At 41.3% G+C, this 21,690-nt stretch overlaps 2 protein-coding genes across 2 annotated transcripts in view; both read left to right on the top strand.

Moving 5' to 3' along the window:
* The first annotated feature begins 192 nt into the window (after window positions 1-192).
* LOC129851686 (homeobox protein Hox-B1b-like) lies at window positions 193-2,269 on the top strand. Its single transcript, XM_055918219.1, has 2 exons — window positions 193-1,101; window positions 1,407-2,269. The coding sequence occupies exons 1-2, from the start codon at window positions 507-509 to the stop codon at window positions 1,709-1,711; spliced, it is 900 nt and encodes a 299-aa protein (XP_055774194.1). The 5' UTR covers window positions 193-506; the 3' UTR covers window positions 1,712-2,269.
* An 8,958-nt stretch (window positions 2,270-11,227) lies between these two features.
* Window positions 11,228-21,690, top strand: part of LOC129845909 (src kinase-associated phosphoprotein 1-like) — a 37,313-nt gene continuing 26,850 nt past the window's right edge. The window contains exons 1-4 of the mRNA XM_055913892.1: window positions 11,228-12,550; window positions 13,793-13,898; window positions 14,334-14,359; window positions 14,545-14,661. Of these exons, the coding sequence (XP_055769867.1) occupies window positions 12,511-12,550; window positions 13,793-13,898; window positions 14,334-14,359; window positions 14,545-14,661 (289 nt within the window). The 5' untranslated portion in view covers window positions 11,228-12,510. The remainder of the gene's footprint in view (window positions 12,551-13,792; window positions 13,899-14,333; window positions 14,360-14,544; window positions 14,662-21,690) is intronic.

Here is a 21,690-nt window from a genome sequence, read left to right as displayed (position 1 = left end):
TGCATGAATGACAATGGAAACATTTCAGTTCACTAAACTTACTTACTCTTATAATACTGTTAAAAAAGCACAGCCAAAATACTATTTCGATCACATAGACCATCCAATCAACTGTTTGCTTCAAACTCTAAATTACCGAGAGACGAAATTGAAATAATTTCTAAATCTTTCACTTTTTCAGACTATCGTTCTCCCTCACTCTGACCAGAAGGTCCTTGCAGAAGTGGTGTGACGTGTTTGTGTTCTTATCAGATTGATGGGCGAGTTTGACTGAAGCCTTTGTCATGTAAATGTGAGACGTTTGATGGACGATCCTGACCTGACAAACTGCTATAGGTCCCAATTGCCATTGGCGTAAAGTGAGTCACATGGTCTGTCACTAAGGTGATATGAGCCTGGTAGGCAGTTTTACAGATTTGACATACTACCTAGAGGTTGTAGGGCACAGGGAAGAGCAATTAAGGTGAACTGACCCGTCTTCATTAATTTTGCCATAACAATACAGGATGAACTCTTACTTAGATTATACCATTTGTAACAGGGGGACTAACATATTCAACGCCAATGCCGGATACCACAATTTAAACCATGGATACATGTCCTCCTTATCTTCCAATTCATGCGCAACAAGTGATAGTTTTGTGTCGGATGGGCGGTTAGTTGGCGGTTCTTCGGTGCACCAGACTTCGAGCCACCCTCTCCACCAGCCCCAGCTACATCATATAGATCTCCAGTTTGGCTCAACGGGAAACTCGGTGTATGGCTCGCCAACAGGGCCAAACTTGGATTATGGACCTCATCAATACGCTCTAATTCACGAACAAGAACGAGGTTTCATTCAGTCGCCTGGGATTCCTGTGTCAGCCATTGGAACGAACATGCCCCCCCTGGCCGAAGGGAACAGTGAGCCAGGGTCTGCACCAAGCAGCCAGTATCTGCACTTTTGCAGTGGAGAACAGGGGCAACAAGAATACTTGGAGAGTATTTACTCGAGATTAGTTCCTTCCCAATATAGTGATAAGGATTCGGATGATTTCAATGCAGATTTAACTTCAAAAACTTTCGACTGGATGAAAGTTAAGAGGAATCCCCCTAAAACAGGTTTGTTAGCTCCTGGGACATGGTCATAAATAACACTGTCATGACAAAGGGTAATTTATAGACAACATTACAATATATATATATATTATATATATATATATACTGCCTAATCAATGTTTGTGCTTTGCATGTTATTGCGTAAAATGTGCCGTGGTGCGTAAAATAAATGATCAAATACAAAATCTGTTTGCTTGGCTGCTCACAATCATCACATAATCATAATACAGTGTATTCCTGTTTTCATTCCTTAATTTAAAATTACATTTATTCCATCAGTTCCTTCATTCATTCATTAACTTTTACAGTTTCAGAATATGGAGTCCCTGGTCAACAGAATGTAATCCGTACCAACTTCAACACAAAGCAGCTGACAGAGCTCGAGAAGGAGTTCCATTTCAACAAGTACCTGACCAGGGCCCGGCGAGTGGAAGTTGCCGCTATTCTCGAGCTCAACGAAACTCAAGTGAAAATTTGGTTCCAAAACCGCAGGATGAAGCAGAAAAAGCGTGAGAAAGCAGGCACGGTCTTTCTAAACACAGCAGTACCGGCAAATGATTTGGGAGAGATCGCCTCATCTCCTGATGTGTCACCAAGCTCGAAGACCGCATAAAGCAATCGTTTACAAATAACATTTGAATTACCGCACTCATGGTGCTGCACTTTACTTGTCACATTTTCAAGGATACTGCAGGTTTCAGGGTTTAGGTGCACTAATTTCTGCAAACAATTTAGTTTCACGTTTGCACTATTTACGGGTATTTTCTACAAATACATTTAGATAATTATGTGAGAAGTTAGAAATAAAATGTTTGTTTTGAAAAGTCTGTATTTGTGCTGATTTGTACATTTGTGAGCGAATGAAATGTTCCCATACAGTAAGCTACAAAGTATTTATTGAATGTGACAATAAGGATAAGAAAATCTAAATCTATGGAACTAATTGAATTGTTCTTCGATGTTCTTTCTACGCAAATAGTATTTTGGAAGTCAACATTGTTTAACTGTTGTTGAAACTGTTTTATATCTGCCTACTCATGAAATTAGGAATCAGATGGAAAAATATGTAATTTTCATTGAAATGCAGTTCATAATGACAATCACATATTACTGATTTCTATATAATAGTTTTTACAAAATTAAACTTTAACAAATATATAATGTTCTGTCTTTCATTGCTGTTGAGTTTAACCCATTCTTTTCCTTTGCATAATGTGACATGAGGAGTCTTTTACCACACATGGGGTGGCTACCAATGACCTCTTCACCTCAGAATATCCCCAGGGTTTCTAAACATGACAACAAACTCCAGGGTGCCAGGTTTCACACTAGATTTGTTACCCAAATTCAATTTGGCTATGCACAAATGCCATGCCCTGAGATCCACAAACAATTGGTACAGGTTCTCACTTACACTTGCCACTTTCTCTTCTGATTGCTATAATAGTTCATTAGAAAAGTAATTGGATAATCTTCTACCACCACTAGAGCTAAATTTATAGTTGAACCTTGTATGCTGCCCCCAGCTCTTCCTTAAAGCTGGCAGGGGCTTGACAACCCTGTTTCATCTCCTGATGTTATAGGCAGGCTCAATATTTGCACTGGGTGTTAGGTTTGCACAGTTCCTGCCCCAGCGGCACTGGCCTGTCAGTGCCCTCTCCCCCAAAGCTGAGGTTCATTCAAAGTTCACCCACAAATGGATTCACAAAGGCCTCTAGTCAATCTGTCAGGACACCAGAATGGCTTCGACGAGTCAACTGAAGGGCTCCCCCTCTTCCTTTTCTTTGCTTTTAATATTCAAGACTAAAAAGCGGCGGGGGATATTTTTTCATCTACATATTGTATGGCTTATTAGACAATTGTAGTGTCATCATAGTTCCTTACATTTTTTTTTACCATGAATTATTAACAAAGAGGGAACTGGTGCTTGATGATGATCATTCCATTAAAATACCTATCTGCCTCATTGCCTCCTGCCACAACCCATGTGGTCCTCTCCCTCGTTGTCTCTTTTTGAAGCTGACTCTCTTCCTCCCATTTGCCCCATCAGACTGTTTGAAACAAACAGTCATCAGGCAAGCCATGATGATTTGAAATACATCTGAATGAGGTTTTACGTTCTCTTCTAGCAATTGGCGTCAATAATTGATAGATTTTCAACCAATCATCGTTTCACTTTAAAATTTACACTGAGCGTCACCAAAGAGAATATGTCGGGTTAGTTGCCATGTATCTTTTCTCTACCCTGACAGTCACAATGGGGCCTTGGGAGGTGATGGCGGTAGATATAGTGAAGGTTGACAGGTCCAACAAAAACAGGGATGGTACTAAGTGCACGACTTGAACCCAGAGGTGTGATTCCTGTCCTCTCACTCGGTAATACCTCAGACCTCCCACTGGGCTCTCCACCTGCGTCACAGCCAGCAATGGAGGAGCCAGCACCATGGAGACAGATGTTCAACCAGGGAGATGGAGGATGATTTTTCACCAGCCTGTCAGTGTGGCACTACAGCTCTAACTGGAGAACGTAAAACAAGCAGGGCCAGGGATTTAACATGCAATGAACACAGAGAGGCAAAAGGCAGAAACGCAGGCAGAGAATACTACTAGGTACAATGGTAATGGTGTAAGCTATAGCATGAATGCCAGCTGAAACATAAAGACCGATAATACATAGCAACAAGTCAACATTTAGTAAAAAAAATGTGAACATCGTTATCTCTTCACTGTAACATTTTCTGACACCAAAGAAATGAATAGTGAGCCCCATGCTGGTTGCAGTTGTTGCAAGCTCTTTTACAAGTTGAATGCCTGGCTCACTTCCTTGGTCTCTGGTTCCACTGTGGCACGTCACACTGCAGGGACACCAAGCTTCAAGGCAGGGACAGCAGGCTTCAAGGCAGGGACAGCAGACTTCAAAGGATCTGAACTGGATACAGTATTCATAGGTTAGGGGGTTGGGGATTGGGGAGTTCAGGGGCAGCACAGAGAGATCCCTTTTGTTAATTATCGAGGCAGAAATCAGGGTGGTATCCTAAACATTTTAGAACCAGGATAAAAGCTTCTTACAGGTGTTCAGTAGGCCTCGAAGAGAATGGCACATGTCCCGCTTCTGCGTGATTCCTTTGTTGTGACAGTGGTTCATTTGAGCCAAGGTAAGTGTCTCCAAAAATCCTCCTCCTTGGGAGGCTCATTCATATCTGCATCCCCAAGCCAACTTGCAGGCCAACCCCTCATGAGTGCTCCAGCAACTGCATTCATTCTCTACCCTATATGCAGGCTAACCAGGAGGGACAAGTGGCTGGGCCAGGGTTAACGTCTTGATACTTTCTGGAATTGCCTCCAGGATCCAAATGGCCACCCTAATAGTTTGCCACGGTGTGCCTGCCAGTTCACCATGGCTGTTTGGCGTAAGAAAAACAGGAACGGGAGAAAATCAGAGTAACGAAGCAGCGCTATGGAAATAATGAGGGGTGGTGAAACGAGACGATTGTAACCATGGCAGGTCGAGTAGAATAAGGCTAAAATGCTGTCACAGAACATCCACCCTCATTCGGCTGCAGGGCCTCTTTCCATTCATTTAAAAAACAGTTGTATTGTTCCAAATGGAGACAGCAGAGCTCAATCAGTGTTGCGTCACATGGTTCAAAGCGGGCCAATTCGATGCTGCCAGGAGTTTGAGAAATGAGAGGTGACAGTTCATTTTCCCAGTGACAGTCTGTCGGTCTCGCTTGCTGGTTCCCCAGTCAATTTCCAGTGTGCAGTGAAGGCGGAGTGTTGGCTGAGATAGACAGCAACCCCCTTCTCCACCACTCTCTCCCATCGACCTCGCTGTGCTTTGTGTTCCAATTAACTGGACAGCAGTGGGTAAAATCACTGGGGAAGCCAGAAAAAAAGTCATATTACAACCTATGTGTTGTGATAATTGCGTTGTTTGCTCTATAACCTGTTAGTTCATATGCCTTGCCACCGTGATAAATAGGCCTAAGGCCGAGACAATGAGATGACACAGAGGCAGAATAAATTCAACCACACCTGTTTCATCACAAAACTGGAGAGCAACCTCTGTCAAGTGAGGTCCACAAAGCATTCTGCATGTAACAAACAGTTACATGACCTACAGCATGTTCAACCAAGTTAATGTTTCCGACTAAACAACTATTGATTTAGAACCACATAGAGTTACTGCAAGTCGCAAAGAAAACAGGAGCTGCCTCCACTATTCCAGCACCATTTCAACTTCAACATTTCAACATCATCAAATCACCTATGCTTAGTCTAACACAGTGACAACTAAAATATACCAAAAACTATTTAGCCCAATCAACTTAAGTTACATATAATGTGGCTGTCCATGGTTCTGATTTCTGTGTGTGTGTGTGTGTGTTTGTGCGTGCATGTGCGTTTGTGCAAGTAGAAAAAACATGTTGCCTCTCTTTCATGTTGAAGAAACAATCTATCACTCTGTCATAAATTACACACTTACATTTTTTGTGGTCCTAGGCTAACTGACTAAAAAGCTGGCTTGCTAGCCTAACTTCCTTTAATGGGAAACTTTAGCTAGTTAACATTAGCCTTCTACATATAGCTACATATTGAACATACATCTTCTCAGAATCGCCATTATAATCATTGGCCAGTACGGAGAATTAAGTAAAACCACAAGTCCAAATCCATATCTCTGTCCATGGCTAATTTAGGAAAGGGACAATTTTAGCTAGCTAGAATCCGTAGGACTACAACACAACGAGATTCACAACAAGATACTGTCAGTGACCGTATGCTCTCGATGTGATTGGAGTGAAGCCAAATCCAAACTGGCTTCCCTTGACACTTTTTTTTGAGTGCGCCAGGACCATTCACAGTTGAGCTCACTCAGTTTAGCTCAACGCTGATTGACTATTATTTTATACTTTTATTATCAAGGGAGGCCAAACGCACGCTGGCTTCCATTGCATTCAACGCTATGGGCGGCAACAATGTCATACTCTTTATGACCAGACAGCGTCAGATATATGGCCTACACATACAGAGGAGCGCTGTTTCGCTCGCTCGGATGCCTTCTCTGGTGAGATACATCCAGCCTCTTGCGAATTGAAGGTAAATTATGAAACCCAGAGATACGAAAGATTTTTCTTGGTCAATTTTTTTGGGGAAGCCTGGCTTCCCTTGGCGTTCATGAATACATGCCACTGCTGGACAGAGAGAAGCGGTGAAATGCAGGATCGGAAGCAGCTACACACTCCTTGTGTCCTTCCAGTCTCTCAATCCACAATCCATACCCCTGTGCAAAATGTTGCTTTTATTTTACTAGAGGGTGGAAATAGCGCAGATTCGTCTTTTTCACACTGCCTCAAGGGACAATGTCTGAACAGTGAAAATGTATACAGTTGTTATGTATATCAGAGATAGGGAATTGTTCCGTTAAAGACAACGTTCTCCAGCACAGCACACACTGTGGTGAATCAAGTTATGCAAAGACAGCTACACCATGGTTTTGAATATGGTTTGGCATGATTTTCTTCTATCTTAATTGATTAGAGTGACTCAAGCCTATACTTTTCTCAGTCAATACCTAACTGACCGACTGAATGCGCAAGGTTCTCAACAATAGATCTAGCATAAGCGCTACACCTGACTCTGGTGCTCTTCATCTCGCGTCACATCTTACTACCTTCCAAGACCAACCCACAGCCCTCCCCCTCTCTCTCATATATTTGAGCAAAGGGTGGAAGGGGAATACAATGATTCCCTAGGGAAATCCCTAAAGCAAACTACCTCTTTTCACCCTCTTCTAAAATGTAAACATTTGCAGACTCTTAAGAATTAACCCAAACGTCCTTTCAATAGTGCTTTTACATAAGTCGTGAGGTGTTTTAAGCAGACGAAGACCTTTAAGCAAATGGCCATGTTGATGGTCAAACTGCCCATGTCTCCTCAACTAGTTAGGTCCATATGAGCACTGCGTTTCGAAGAGATAGTAAAACCATCATACACCCAATACTATTTGTCCTTTTACCCTTATGCATTGGTGCCTGCCTGCCCATCTTGAGAATGTATGTATTGAGAGTGAAGTGCGGGGGTGGATATACACACACTCTAGATACCCTCAGGTTTCTCCTCACTCTCTCTCTCCTGGCTCTATCAGATCAGAGACTGTCCCTCCCCAATGTCCCTCCCTTCTGTCCCTCCCCCACTGCAATGGAAATGGAAAGGAATGCACAGATAAAGAAGCCTGGCACTAGAGATGAGAGGGTAGAAGACAGGGGGAGCGAATGCTAAAGGGCTTTCTTGAGGAGATGAGAGGTGGTCGTGACAGTGTTGGTAGTGGGAGATCATAGCAGGTTCCCCTCAGCAGCCCTGGGTTGCGTTTGATACAGGGCTTTTGTCACTCTTTCAGCGCTGCAATGTTGGGTGGTGTAATCCCTGCTGGATTACAAAGGGCCTGTCCTTTCATATGTGTGAGCCCAGCAGGCAGGTGGTGGAGGAAGGAAGGCTGGTTCCTCTAGCCCTCACAGGAGCATGGCTGGGGGGACAGTGAAACACGGGTCAAAGGGACAATTACATCACTGGAATTCCTCTCCCCCTGACCTCATCTGATTTCCTGTGTAAAGGCTACAGGGTTAATGGGATATCAAGCTAAAATGCTAGTATACAGAATTTTTGGGGGAAAATTAACAGTGTGTAGTCATATTTGTAGCTGAAACATACTCAAAATAAATGTAATTATGAGAATATTAAAACAATTTGCAATGTGTACTGTGTATCACATTTGTTGATGTATCATATGGTTCATTAGGTTAGCTGGTTATGAAAAGAGAGTTAACTGAGTGTGCTGATCATTCATTTCCTGTGGGCCTCAGAGAGCACACCAGAACAGACCATAGTTATAATCCTAATGACAGGTCAAAGAGAGATGAATGGGCAGAGGTCAACAGACAGACATGCAACTGTGGCAAAAGCCTTTCATTTTCATCCAATTTAGATTCAATGATTTATTTGTTGAAGTAAAAATTCAATTCTCTCTCAGCAGACCCATAGCAATCACGTTAGTTAAATTGATTGGTGGGGGATGCGTAATTAACACATTTTAAATGGGATAATATCTCAATAAGATGTTTTTTAATCCTTAGAATAAAATCATATTTAAGCAATAATGCCCGCGGGGGTGAAGTATATGGCAAATAGGGGCGGCAGGTAGCCTAGTGGTTAGGGCGTTGGGCCAGTAACCGAAAAGTTGAAAAAGGTTGCGAGATCGAATCCCCGAGCTGACAAGGTAAACATCCGTTGTTCTGTCTCTGAACAAGGCAGTTAACACACTGTTCCTAAGCCGTCATTGTAAATAAGAATGTGTTCTTTACTGACTTGTCTAGTTAATAAAAATACCACGGTTAAGGGCTGTTCTGACGCACAATGCAGTGCGGGGTGCCTGGATTTAGCCGTATATTGGCCATATACCACAAACCCTCGTTGTATTATAAACTGGTTAGCAACGTAATTAGAACAATAAAAAAAATGTGTTTGTCATACCAGTGGTATATGGTCTGATATACAACGGCTTTTCAGGGCTCAAACCAGGATTACAATTGTTAATAAATTCATTTAGCTCATGTGCATAACTATAGATAATCCGACAGGAGATTTTGAGTGATGAAAATTGAAATTTGACATTTCTCAAGAAACAATTGTACAAACTAAAACATTTAATGTTAGGCTATTTTCTGGCAATTGTGCCGTTATTATGTGCAAGATTTTAAGACTACAAACCATTATAAATGGCCATTTGCGAGATTGACTTGTCATTTCAATGGGCATAGACTACAGACAAAAAATCTGGGTTTATGATATAGCCCAGGATAGGCCTACATCTAATTTCAGTAGCCTATGAGGCAAGATGTAAACAGAACGATTTAGCAGCTTGCTGAATGCCAGGCGATTTCGAGATAAGAAGTGCTTGTGTTTCCCAATAGCCTGCTGGAATGGGATACTGAGGATGGGGTCATAATTCCAATCACTAAATTAAGTATTAATAATATGTTCACTACAAAATTCTTCCTTGAGAAATACACTACATGACCTGTATGTGGAGGTATGTGGAGACCTGCTCGTTGAACATCTTATTCCAAAATCATGGGTATTAATATGGAGTTGGTCCCCCCTTTGCTGCTATAACAGCCTCCACTCTTCTGAGAAGGCTTTCCACTAGATGTTCGAACATTGCTGCGGGGACTTACTTCCATTCAGCCACAAGAGCATTAGTGAGGTCGAGCACTGATGTTGTGCAATTAGGCCTGGTTTGCAGTCAGCGTTCCAATTCATCCCAAAGGTGTTTTATGGGGTTGAGGTCAAGGCTCTGTGCAGGCCAGTCAAGTTCTTCCACACTGATCTCGACAAACCATTTCTGTATGGACCTCGCTTTGTGCATGGGGGCATTGTCATGCTGAAACAGGAAAGGGCCTTCCCCAAACTGTTGCCACAAAGTTAGAAGCACAGAATAATCTAGAATGTCATTGTACACTGTAGCGTTAAGATTTCCCTTCACTGGAACTAGCCCAAATCATGAAAAACAGCTCCAGACATTTATTCCTCTTCCACCAAACTTTACAGTTGGCACTATGCATTGGGGCAGGTTGCATTCTCCTGGCATCCGACAAACCCAGATTTGTCCGTCAGACCGCCAGATGGTGAAGCGTGATTCATCACTCCAGAGAACACGTTTCCACTGCTCCAGAGTCTAATAGCAGTGAGCTTTACACCAATCCAGCCAACGCTTGGCATTGCGCATGATGATCTTAGGCTTGTGTGCGTGCGGCTGTTCAGCCATAGAAACCCATTTCATGAAGGTCACCACGAACAGTTATTGTGCTGACGTTGCTTCCAGGGGCAGTTTGGATCTCGGTAGTGAATGTTGCAACCAAGGACAGACAATTTTTATACGCTTCAGCACTTGGCGGTCCCGTATACTTCACAATAACAGCACTTACAGTTGACTGGGGCAACTTTAGCAGGGCATACATTTGACGATAGAGCGTCGATAACTTCCAATTAACTAAACATGGCCATTAATAATTGCATAATAACACAAGGCTACAACAACAATAAACTGAAGTTATGGGCTATTTATTAAATCTGTTTGCCAGCTCCAGGTAGGCTACACAAGTGGAACAAATTGATTTTCAATGACTCGTGATATGGTCATTTCAACATATTTATTGTATCAAATGGTAGCCTACAATGGCATGTACATTAATAGGCTTTTTTTTTAACTAGGCAAGTCAATTAAAGACAAATTCTTATTATACAATGAATGACTTTACTAGTAAAGTCCCCCAGGCCAAATCATTCCCTAACCCGGACGACACAGGGCCAATTGTGCACCGCCCTATGGGACGGTGATACAGCCTGGGATCGAACCCGGGTCTGTAGTGATGCCTCTAGATCGCTGCGCCACTCCGGAGGCCAATAGATGCAAATGATGGCCAACAGATGCAAATGTATCATTATCCACATTTAATGTCAGTATCATTGAGACTTTTCCCCATAACAGAAGCACATGAGTTCCATAACTTCCATTTCAAATTTCCACTCAGGCAGCCACCGAGACCCATAACTGATCATGCATAAAACACTTTTCCATAAGCAGTCGACATTAGAATGGAGTTTAGACCACCTCCGTGCGAATTTATCTAATGCGCTCTAGCGCCCAAAGTCGTTTTCCAGTGCTTTGTCGCCGTTATTTGTTGATGCGCATCAGTTCTAGCGTGTTGATACGCTTTATGGAGAAAGGGTTGAAAATAGGTGTCTCCATAATGACAATCTAAATATCCTACCTACAACTGGTTAAAACGTTTACAAGTGGTGCGCGCGTGCTGCTCTGTCCCCTCTCACTCACGTGACTCAGCCAATAGTGGTCTCTTGCTGTGTTAAATGCTAGTCGGAACTAGGAAAATCGGAAATTTCCGACTTGATGATTCGTTGAACGCGGCACGTGTATAACTACAACCGTTTAGCAGCTTCGACGTTTCAGAGTTTCCTAGTTCTGACTAGCACATAAACGCAACATAAACTTCCTGCTGCAGTGCCCTCCCCACCACTCAATCACGCAGTAACAGCGTGCCTCACTGCCTGATAGTCATTAGCAGCAGGTCACAGTGAAATATTATACACTTATTTATTTTTAAAGAGAAATGCCATGGCGGCCGCTGTGTAATTTAAAAGTAGCCCAAAAACCTGCAACCGATAAATTTTCACCCGTGACATCGTTTTCAAAGTGGGCCAAATCTGGAAAATTACGAACATGGCAACCCTGAGTGATAGGAAGACGAACTGTTATCGAATAGTCATACTAACCGCGGTAACCGTACTATTTGTGACGTGAATTGAGTATATAGTATGTAGTATATACTCATTAAGTATGTATTAGTATACAGTATGTTAGTATTGGTATTCGAACACAGCTAGAGTTTCTAAACCCATAGACGCAACATCGCAAAAAATCAATTAGAGAAGTGAAAAACTATTCCTTAGCTGTTGATTTTCTCGAAATCTAAAGGCACAACCTTAATTAAGTAGTGGAACATGTTATTACTCCAATTTCTGAAAGTGATAAACTGACACGTTTTCATTTTCGTCAAAAACAACTTTATATCGAAGGAGTGGCTTTGAGTTGACGGCGTGCACACGCGCAGTTCAGCGAGAGACGGCTGTTAGACGTGTTAATTTTTTTAATATATATTTTTCTCTGTTAGACGTGTTTCTGCGCATGAGTTTGGCTAATCAACGTCGCCATGATATTGCCTACAAGCGTGATCGTACTGTCTTTGGTAGAAAGCACAAACACCTCCACCCAATCAGTCTACAATACTGCACAACACCCTTCGTTACTATGACAACTAGCGTATCCATGTTAGCAAGTTACTGGTGGCTGAACACACATTCGATTTGGTAACTTCTAACTTGCAGTTTGTACAGTCAGTATTCCAAAATGAATATGAGAAACAAACCTGAATTGAGCGTTATGGCCTGCAGTGTGAACAAAGGCTTTACTCATACTTGAAGTTGGATGCATACAGGGACTTTGAACAAACTGATGTGACGAGGTGATATAGCCCTAACTGAATAACATAATTCAGAGGAAGCATTGAGTCACATCATGCTCCGCCCCATTTTTGCAATTCTGATTTTGCATTAGATGCCTGCACGGAAATAATTTTTCTAACAAAAGTGTACAGGTGTTGCATGAGTGTATTAGTATAGTGTGTGAGTATCCACATGCTTTCATTTCAAGCAGGGAACAGTTACAATATGACAGGAGTCCAGTCCACACAGATTCCTTAACTTTTCACAAAAGTATAGTTTTGATTGACTTTATCAACATTTGTCCGAAAATTCCTCTGGCACTTTGAGGGAAGGATGGGGACAGTCTCTGAAGAAGTTAGGAGGCTTTTGAATGGTAATGTTATATATATTTCTATTGATTTTAAGCAGTATGATTTAATGTAAGACTATTATCATAAGGATGGAATAGAAAATCATATACTGTGTGATTTTCGTTATATTTGTCTTTCTTATAACTAGAATCATTGTAAGAGGACACATTGTATAACTTTACTGCTATATGTAGGCCTACTGATAGGTTTGAATTGCTACAACTTTTATTGTCAACAAGGCACTGAACATGTCTGTTAACATTATTATAATGTGCTACAGAATTCAGTGATTTATGTTCAAAGTAATTAAACCATCTGGACTTGTTACTATGCTTTTATCTACAGTGGCTCTGTGAATAACTATGCATGTGCCTTACTGTATTTCATATTCTATCGTCTTTATGACAAGATAATATTACAGATTTTTAGTTAGTTCCTTATGGATATTCCTCATAGATTGCCATCTGATTTACACTGTAGAGTAACTGTCAATGTTTGCAAACATGAACACTGGCATCTGCCGTATTTGCATGTACTACTGAGCAACCTGACTTGGCCCTTTGACAAACATTTGCATATGTCAACGCCTTAATGTAATATTAAGTGGTGGGAAAAGTACAAAATTAATATACCTGAGTAAAGTAAAGATACCATAATAGAAAATGACTCAAGTAAAAGTAAAACTCACCCAGTAAAGTACTACTTGAGTAAACGTCTAAAAGTATCTGGTTTTAAAAGTACTTAAGTACAGTAGTGGAAAAAGTACTCAATTGTAATACTTAAGTAAAATTTAAATATATACATCAAATTCCTTATATTAATAAGCAAACCAGTAAAGTACAGATACCCAATAAACTACTGTAGTACTTTAAAGTATTTTTTACTTAAGTACTTTCACCACTGGTAATATTACAATTATAGGAAATAAAGAAATCTAAACAAGCGCTGTAGTTCAACTTGTTTTTCCTGTGCCAGCATGAAAAATAACATTGTTTCTGATATGCTTGTGACTTGGAATACACTTTGTGATTACATGTCAAGGTGGAAATTGTAATGGAAAAGATCATAGTATGGCTATAGGCACTTAAAATGATGTGCATTTTTGGAAGAGTTCATGCTCCAGGTAATGAATGACAAAATATCCTAAATGGCCACTTAGTAAATTAAAATATATTTTATATGACGTCTTCTCAGGATTGATGCGTACAGGTATATATTTTTTCTTCCACTTATTACATGTGTGACTTGCCTGTCTTGTCTTTCAGACTGTGAGCTGTTTGTATCAGATATTCTACAGGATGAGAACCTCAGTAAACATGCCAAGGAAACACGGGACGTCTTACTTAATAACTTCAGGGTGATCTACTCCAGGTACGAAAGGCCTACCAGAATGTTCTTCCTAGTTGACCTCTTTACCTCCCTATGCACACACACAATAATGAAACAAGTTGTGTCACTTAAATTGGACATTAGATGTTCACATTTCCTGAAGCTTTTTTGAGGATGGAAAGAAGCGTTAACATTTTGATTTCAGAAACTTGTTATTGAAAGGAAAATATGTATGAAAGCAAGCACATGAGAAGAAATGAATAGTCTCTGCATCAGAGATGTCTGCACCGGAAGCCTTTACTTCTTTTGACTCTGCATGGTGAAGGTTGTACTTATTTGTGAGAGGTGTCTTGTGGTCTGAGAGGCAGGAAACCAAAGTAGGGTGTTTGGTGTCATTGACGGAAGTGTAAGCACCTGAAAAACCTTATAACCTAATTTGCAGTCTAAATTTAACTAATCCCCACTTATATTTTGCAGAAATCCTCAGGCGTTTCCCTTCAGATGTAAGTGACTGCATATTTTACACCATAAAATGGTTGAATCCTTCCTTGGGATGTAACTATTTTGTGCGCCATTGACATACATTTGTGCAACTAACACATTTGGCCATGTCAGGGCATTTCCTGTGTGCTGTTGAAAGTCCTCCCCCTGGCCTTCCGATCCTGATGTAGTGTTCTTACTCACCTAGCTGAGTCCAGACAGGAGGACAGTTCAGATGACAACCAGAGCTCCAGTTTGGGCCGCTCGGCCCCCTCAGACGACCTGTCAGTGGCCTCTGACTACCAGGACGAGGGCTCTCCTGACTGTGAGTAAAGGCTTGGTTCTGTGTGTGTGCGCTGTGTACGTGTGTGAGCGCGTGTGTCTCAATGCAACGTGCTTATGTGCTAAGCATTTCTGAGGGTGTTTGCTACATTATATTTGGGGTTTGTAAGTGGAACATAAGGACTCCTACTGTGCATTTAACCTGAAAGATAGCACATAGAAGGGGTGTCAAGTAACAGCTTGCCCTCTAGTGGTTGGGTCTGCTGAATGAATGGAGTGTTGGTGGGAATACTAAGGGTGAGGATGGGGGGATGTTCACACAGACCTGATAGGTGACCTAGAGCTCTCTCTAGTGGTGAGAGTAGTCTGGAGCCCTCAGTGAATCCATCCGTGTGTACCGGGTGGGAGGCAGAGGCCCTAGTCAGTTTCTCTTAGATCAGCCCACACAGAGTGTGCTCTGCAGCTCGAGGCTAATTAGCTGATTGATTAACCCTAACCCTGGTCTCCTCTCCCAATTCAGTTTGAAATACAACACTGTACCTGAGGGGCCATGTGTGTTCCATCTCTCTCCCTTTATCTGTCTGGCTCTCTGTCTTCCATTCTCTCTCTCTCTCTCTTTCACTATCTCTGGTTCTATGAGACATGGTAGTACTTGACTGGTTGTTCAGAAGTTACACAATGACTCACCTAGAGCCTTGGGTGTCCCATGCTCTCAGTGGGTGTCATGCGATGAGGATGATGGGAATTCCTACATATAACTTCTCCACTTTGTGAATTTAGCATGTTGCAATGTCTATTTTCAAAGGTCTGTTTGACTGTGCTTTTTCCTCATTGGTTGTACACCGTTGCTTCCTGAACTAACTGTCTGCACCAAAGGGCAGCTGGAGTTCATAGTTCACTGTCTGTTCACTAGCTAGAGTAAATTACAGATATGGCTTTACCCGCTTTGCAGGGCAGTCCATTTTAAAGGAAGAAGGTGTGTGTGAAAATAATGAAATGATGAGCCAATGGAATCAATTACATTTTAGGAAGAAAATGTATTAATGGTTTAATTACAGAAGCTGGATATGCATGACTGATTTTAGGAGTACTGGCGTTCTAGTCACCCAAACCACAATTGCCTATAGGAGGTCAACTTTTGCTTTTGCCTCAGTAACAATCCCACCTTTTTCTATTTAGCCTTATGATATAAAACAAGATAACCTTTATCCTAAAACAATTGAGCAAATGTACAATGATTGAAAGAATATCAAAAGTAAGAATAGGAAAATATTGATGATATGGGTTCAGTTCCTGTTCACCTATGTAGAGGAGAACCATGACAGTTGGTATTTGACTTCTCTGCTCCTTAACCTGTTTTGAAAAAGTGTGTTCAATCCAGGCGGGAAACATAACACCTACTGTTATTTCACTAAATGGCCTGGCCTGTTTTCTCCATGGCCCAGTTCTTCAAAAGTTCTCTATCTGGATTTCACCAATTGGATAGGATTAAATGCATAGAAATAGAATGAATAGAATGGACAAGTCATTGACTTGAATGGAGAGTCCCGTTCTATTCATTATATTTCTATACATTTAATCCTATCCGATAGCTGGAATCCAGATAGATAACTTTTGAAAAGCTGGGTCCAGTGGACTGGCTGACACCAGATTTGTAATGGCTGACAGGAACAGATGGATCCTCCATTGTTTTCCTCTGTGTCTGCATGGTAATGTGAACTGTGTTTCACCCATCGACTGCACGGTTGACCTGACCGTGCCTGCAGCCTCACCCCAGCCCCAGTCTGGTTGACAACAGCCCCCATCACCACCCAGCACTCCCCCAGTGTGAGGAGGACTTGCAAAGTAGAGGGAGGGAAGCAGGAGATAGGGATCGAAGTGCTATGAGCCTTGGCATGCCGTTTTGCAGGGTCAAGTTTACGATCTGTCTTAAAAGAAGGGATGGTGTGTAGGGATGGTGTGTTTGTTTTGTGGCCATTGGGTGGTAGCCGAGGCGATGACAGTATTGCAGGAGCATTGTATCAGGAGCAGTCAGAGTTTACATTTAAAAAAATATATATTTCAACGTTTTTGTGGTCATAAGGATTGTTTTCATACATTGTTATCTCCCATATTTGTTCAGGTGTGGAGAAAAGGTCTCGATTATTTATTTAGTAATAAAACATCTAACGTCACGATTCACAGTGCACGTATTTGTTATTGAAAGCATACATGACCAGTTCAAGCGGAAACCAACTCCATCTCTCAAATTGATATCTCACCAGATGATTAGTGTCTGTTTGTTGATCCATTTGATGGATATGATCTATGGACAAACATGTCTGAGTGGTGAGAAAGATCTGTTTGTTAGAAGCAGGGGAAGGCTGAGGTACTGTGTGATATCAGAGAATAAAGGTGGCGTTGGGCCCTTGTGTCTGCTGACTGTGACAGATATCAGAGACAATGGGCAGCAGGCTCCAGCTCTGCCAGTGCCAACACTATTTCCTGCACCAATTACGGCCAACAGGAAAAAGGCCAAGATACAACTGAACTAAAATGGTTATCTCATTTTTCTTAAATTGGGTCAGTAGCGTATCAATCTAGAATGTTCATTTCCAAAGAGTGTGCTGGCATAAAATTGTTTGCGTTTTGATTGGTTTAATTTATTGCAGAAAGAGTTCAAAAGGAGTACTTTCATTTATATTTAACTATGCTATTGAGAACAAAATTACATGAAAGAAAATAAAAAATTAAAGGTTTGTGGGTAGAATATCTCGAGAGATTCCTGGCCCAGTCAAAGCTGTATCACAGAACAAAATAAATACAGATATGTGGGGCTGTAGCAAGACCTTGAATGGCCTCTGTATAGTATGTGGTTTTAGTGGAGGAAGCTGTTATACCTCAGATACAGATTATTTTTTATTTTAGCTGGTACTTCGCTGAATTACATACAGCACTTCGGTGAAAAACAGACCTGGATCTCCCTGTACAGTAAGTGGCCATGCTATCTATCCACTTAGTGAACTTCTGACCCCTGGCTTCTTAGCTGGTCGACCTGTCAAACATCCAAACCTGTCTTGAGCAGGGCTGGGTAACTGGCGGCCCACGGGAACTCAGTCGGGGTCTCAACTTACTGTTGAGAGTTAGAATAGTAGAAAACACAAGGTGCAATTTCGAAATTTGGTTGGGCATAAGCAGTTTTTCTCTTGTTATGTCAGTCACTGACAGCCAAAATATTTTAGATTGGTAAATTAGTCTAGCGGCCAGCTATCTAAACTTGGCTAGGACCGGCTCTGACCTCATGTGTGGTTATGGATGTGGGTACGCAGACCCGTGAGCCACTGCGGCCCCTAATGATGAGTTCAGATTTTTGGTGGCCCCCACCTCCATCAAAGTGCCCATCCCTGTTCTAGAGTAACCCTGTCTAGAATATTGATCTGGCTGCCCATGGAAACGCCATAGATCTACGTTTCTTTGACTTGGAAATACCCACCCTTCAGAAAACAGAGCTGCTGGGAGATTCATTTTCCAGTGTTCATTGGTGCACTTGCAGGACGCACATAACATGTTAATGACCATCTCCCCCCCCTTTCTCCTTCACTCTCTCCTTTTCCCTCACTCTCCTCCTGTGCTGTAGTCGTTGAGAAACACATTACAAGACTGGAACAGGCTCGCCATCATGCTGGCCCAGCCATCGGGGTTCAAAGGTTCACTCTGTTCCCCCGGGGCTACTGTGCTGCTGCAGATGCTAGTCGTTTCTTTCTCTGCTCCTTTTCTCCTTCTTCGTTCTCCCTCTGCACCCTCTCTCCCTGTTTAGACTATTAATCTCCAACTCTCTCTCTCTCTCTCTCTCCCTCACTCATGCTGCCTAGCAAGAGGAGAGGACTGCTTGAAGGGGGGATTTTGACTGTCTAACTGAGGGGCATCCATCACTCACGTCTCCTCGCCCCCACTCCAAGATTTGCCATGTTGTTTTCTGTCTCCTCCTGTAAAAATCTCTTTTGTTTCAGCTTTCTCCTTAACTTCCCTTGTTTAATTGTTTTTCTTAATTAGAGTACCTCTCCCCTCTGGTGTAAGTCTTTGGTAAAACACACAGAGAAAACAGGCAGTGAGAATATCGATGTGTAACAGTCCACCCATTCTCGAACAAAGCACCAACCCGCGGCGCAATTTAAATGTTCTACTTCATATTCATCATCTCTAGCACCACCCCAACATAAACATATGTGAAAATGTCGCGTTCCTATGTTTTGTAGTAAAAAATATAAGGTTAGGAATTCATTCCGAGTGGTTAAATTAAGGATTAAGATTTGGGAAAGGCGGCACTGGGATTGGAAACGCGACCTTCGGAGCTGGAGCCTGCGGTTTAAACGCCCGTTCACCATACCGATCCACAACGCACTAGCAAGCCTCCTAGACATAATAGGCGCTCACATTGCCCCTAATGGACAGTATAGCGCTCACATTTCGCCAGGTCGAAATGTAATCTCGTACCTGCATAATTGGCCCTTCCTGGCATATTCCATAAGAAAATGGGCTGGTAACAGTCTACATAGACAGCATGCAGAGTGGGAAGCCCAGGCTGGGCGGTTCTAATCTCCCCCTTAGCTGTCAATGTCACAGACAAATAGTAAAACTATCAGATGCACTGGGTTCACCCAGAGGTTAGCCTTCCCAGGTACCTCTTGCATTCACTCTCTTGCCTCTCTCTCCTGCCTTCCAAATGAGAATTTGATTTTGCTCTCCACCGGAATCTATTTCTGGAGATGAATGAAGTTTCGATGCCAAGCCAAGGTGGCCCCGCTGATTTCTTAGGGAAAGAAATGGAGATTGGAGAGATGTGTTGGCCTGTACAGACAGTGACACAACAGCTCCCAACACCTTTGGGATTCCTTTGTGTAATTGTGGCTGTAATATAGCAATTTGAGGTCATTAACATGCCCGTGTGGAGTTATTTGAGGATGCTGAGGAAGAAGTATCGCTCTTATTCACCGGGGATACCTCTGGATCACCAGGGATACCTCTGGATCACCAGGGATACCTCTGGAGAGCCGATCGCACTGTGTGTGCCAGGGTGACAGCGTTGCCTCTGTGTGGATCCATGTGCCTGTGAGCAGAGTGTTTATTTACAATGGAAATGATCTCCAATGATTTATTGTAGCCTGTATTGTAACTTACCCTTATCTCAGGGAAATGATACGTGATTACTCTGTGCATGTGGAAAAGAACACACCCGATCCTGGAACAACACAGTGGTAAAATTAGATTGTTCTACTGATAATAGTCATGAGAGGATTCATCCTGAGTTTGGGAGTTTGTCTTAATGCAGACTTGTCTGTCTGTCTTCTAAAAGACAGATAAGGTGTTGGGCCAGTAATCGAAAGGTTGCTGGTTCGAATCCCCGAGCAGACTAGGTAAAAATCTGCCAGTGTGGATAGAATTGCTGAGGATAAGAGAAAAGATTACTTAAATGTGTATGTCAAATATTTTATTTCAATTCAGTGTAAAATTGGCCTATGTGGATAGATTTAACTGTCAACATTATATTTCCATGATGTTGATACATTTTTTTCAACCTTTATTTAACTAGGCAAGTCAGTTAAGAACACATTCTTATTTACAATGATGGCCTAGGAACAGTGGGTTTGTTCCTTGTTCAATGATTTAGGGGCAGAACGGTTCAGGGGCAGAACGACAGATGTTTACCTTGGGGATTCGATCTAGCAACTGGCCCAACGCTCTAACCACTAGGCTACCTGCCGCCCCATAGGTTAAATGTATTTAAAAATCATGATTTTTTTGGTCTAAAAAAACCCTAATCAGCAAGCACATCACAATGCTAAAATAATGGACTGAATCTAATAAAATAGCCAGGCTTATTCTATACAAACAGCAGCTTTTTGATTTGCATTTTGGCTCTACACTAATATTCTAAATGATGTTTATTGTTTTGTTGTGTTTATCGTTCTCATAAATGATCAGTTATGTTACCATTAATGATACATTGATTAAAAAAAATCAATTGCCTTCGTTGTTTATTCAGTGAAGCCTATATTATGTCTAAGAAATAACAATATTTTATCATCCATACACATTTTCTGGAGCCTATTATGACGTACAAATAGTCAACCACAAGGCAGCATAGTATTTGAATCACATTTGTTTGATTTCGTTCCGTTGAAAACTGATTTTATATTAGAACATGCTCAAATACCGTATAGCCTCCATCTTAAAATGTGGACTGTCAACTTTACGAACCCATCGCATTCCGTTTCAGCGATGTGATAAGAATTATTGTGTAGGCTATCATTTACATATTTCTGACAGCAGACACGTGTTAATTTTCTTTAATTGAAATGACATTTTTCTTCGGCAAATGCTATAAATATTATTTTCTAATCCTGAATTCATACAGTATTTGCCTACTACAACAATCTACTTACAAACTGACGTGTCAGATTCGTGATTCAGGAAGCAGCAGCCCATTCATTTTGTTTTGAATTATGCTGTTGATTTTAATCAATAGGTCTAAATTTGAGGTCAAAATGTCCTTGTTGGCAAAAAAGAAAACAATGATGGAAATGTGTTTAAGATCTACTCTTGCTTATTTGCTATTTATTTATTGCAGAACAATATCTTCCACCAGTTTTATTCTTGATTCTCATCAAATTAAATGTATTGGTACATTATAATGGTTAATAATTATCAATGTTTCCCCACAAATTTAGGAATCACTGAGATTGTCATTAGACAAATGACATGATCAAGGACACATTAACGTTCTAGACCTTTCCCTCCCATATTGGCTGGCTGATAAATCTTTATTTAGATTTGTATGTTTAAAAAAAATGATATTCTTTTATATTTTCAGAGAAAAGCATTGTATTGCATTTTAAAGCTGTACTGTAAGCTATACTTTAAATATAAAGCCACTCAATTAATTTAATAGCCTATATCAAAATATACAATTAGTGGGGCAATTAATTATTATCTTATCCAAATATGGATTTATTTTTCATTTTTTAGATACAATTCTACATGAATCCCATGTTTTGTTTGTTTGGATTCTTTTACAACTATTTCTCAGCTACCC

Source organism: Salvelinus fontinalis, chromosome 1 (assembly GCF_029448725.1).
Source record: "Salvelinus fontinalis isolate EN_2023a chromosome 1, ASM2944872v1, whole genome shotgun sequence".
Lineage (NCBI taxonomy): Eukaryota > Metazoa > Chordata > Actinopteri > Salmoniformes > Salmonidae > Salvelinus > Salvelinus fontinalis.
This window is presented reverse-complemented; position numbering and strand designations above follow the sequence as displayed.

Bases quoted from the DNA above. Each gene is read 5' to 3' on its own strand.
- LOC129851686 (XM_055918219.1), top strand. From the start codon at position 507: ATGAACTCTTACTTAGATTATACCATTTGTAACAGGGGGACTAACATA. The intron at 1,102-1,406 runs GTTTGTTAGCTC...TAACTTTTACAG, and splicing joins GAGGAATCCCCCTAAAACAG to TTTCAGAATATGGAGTCCCT.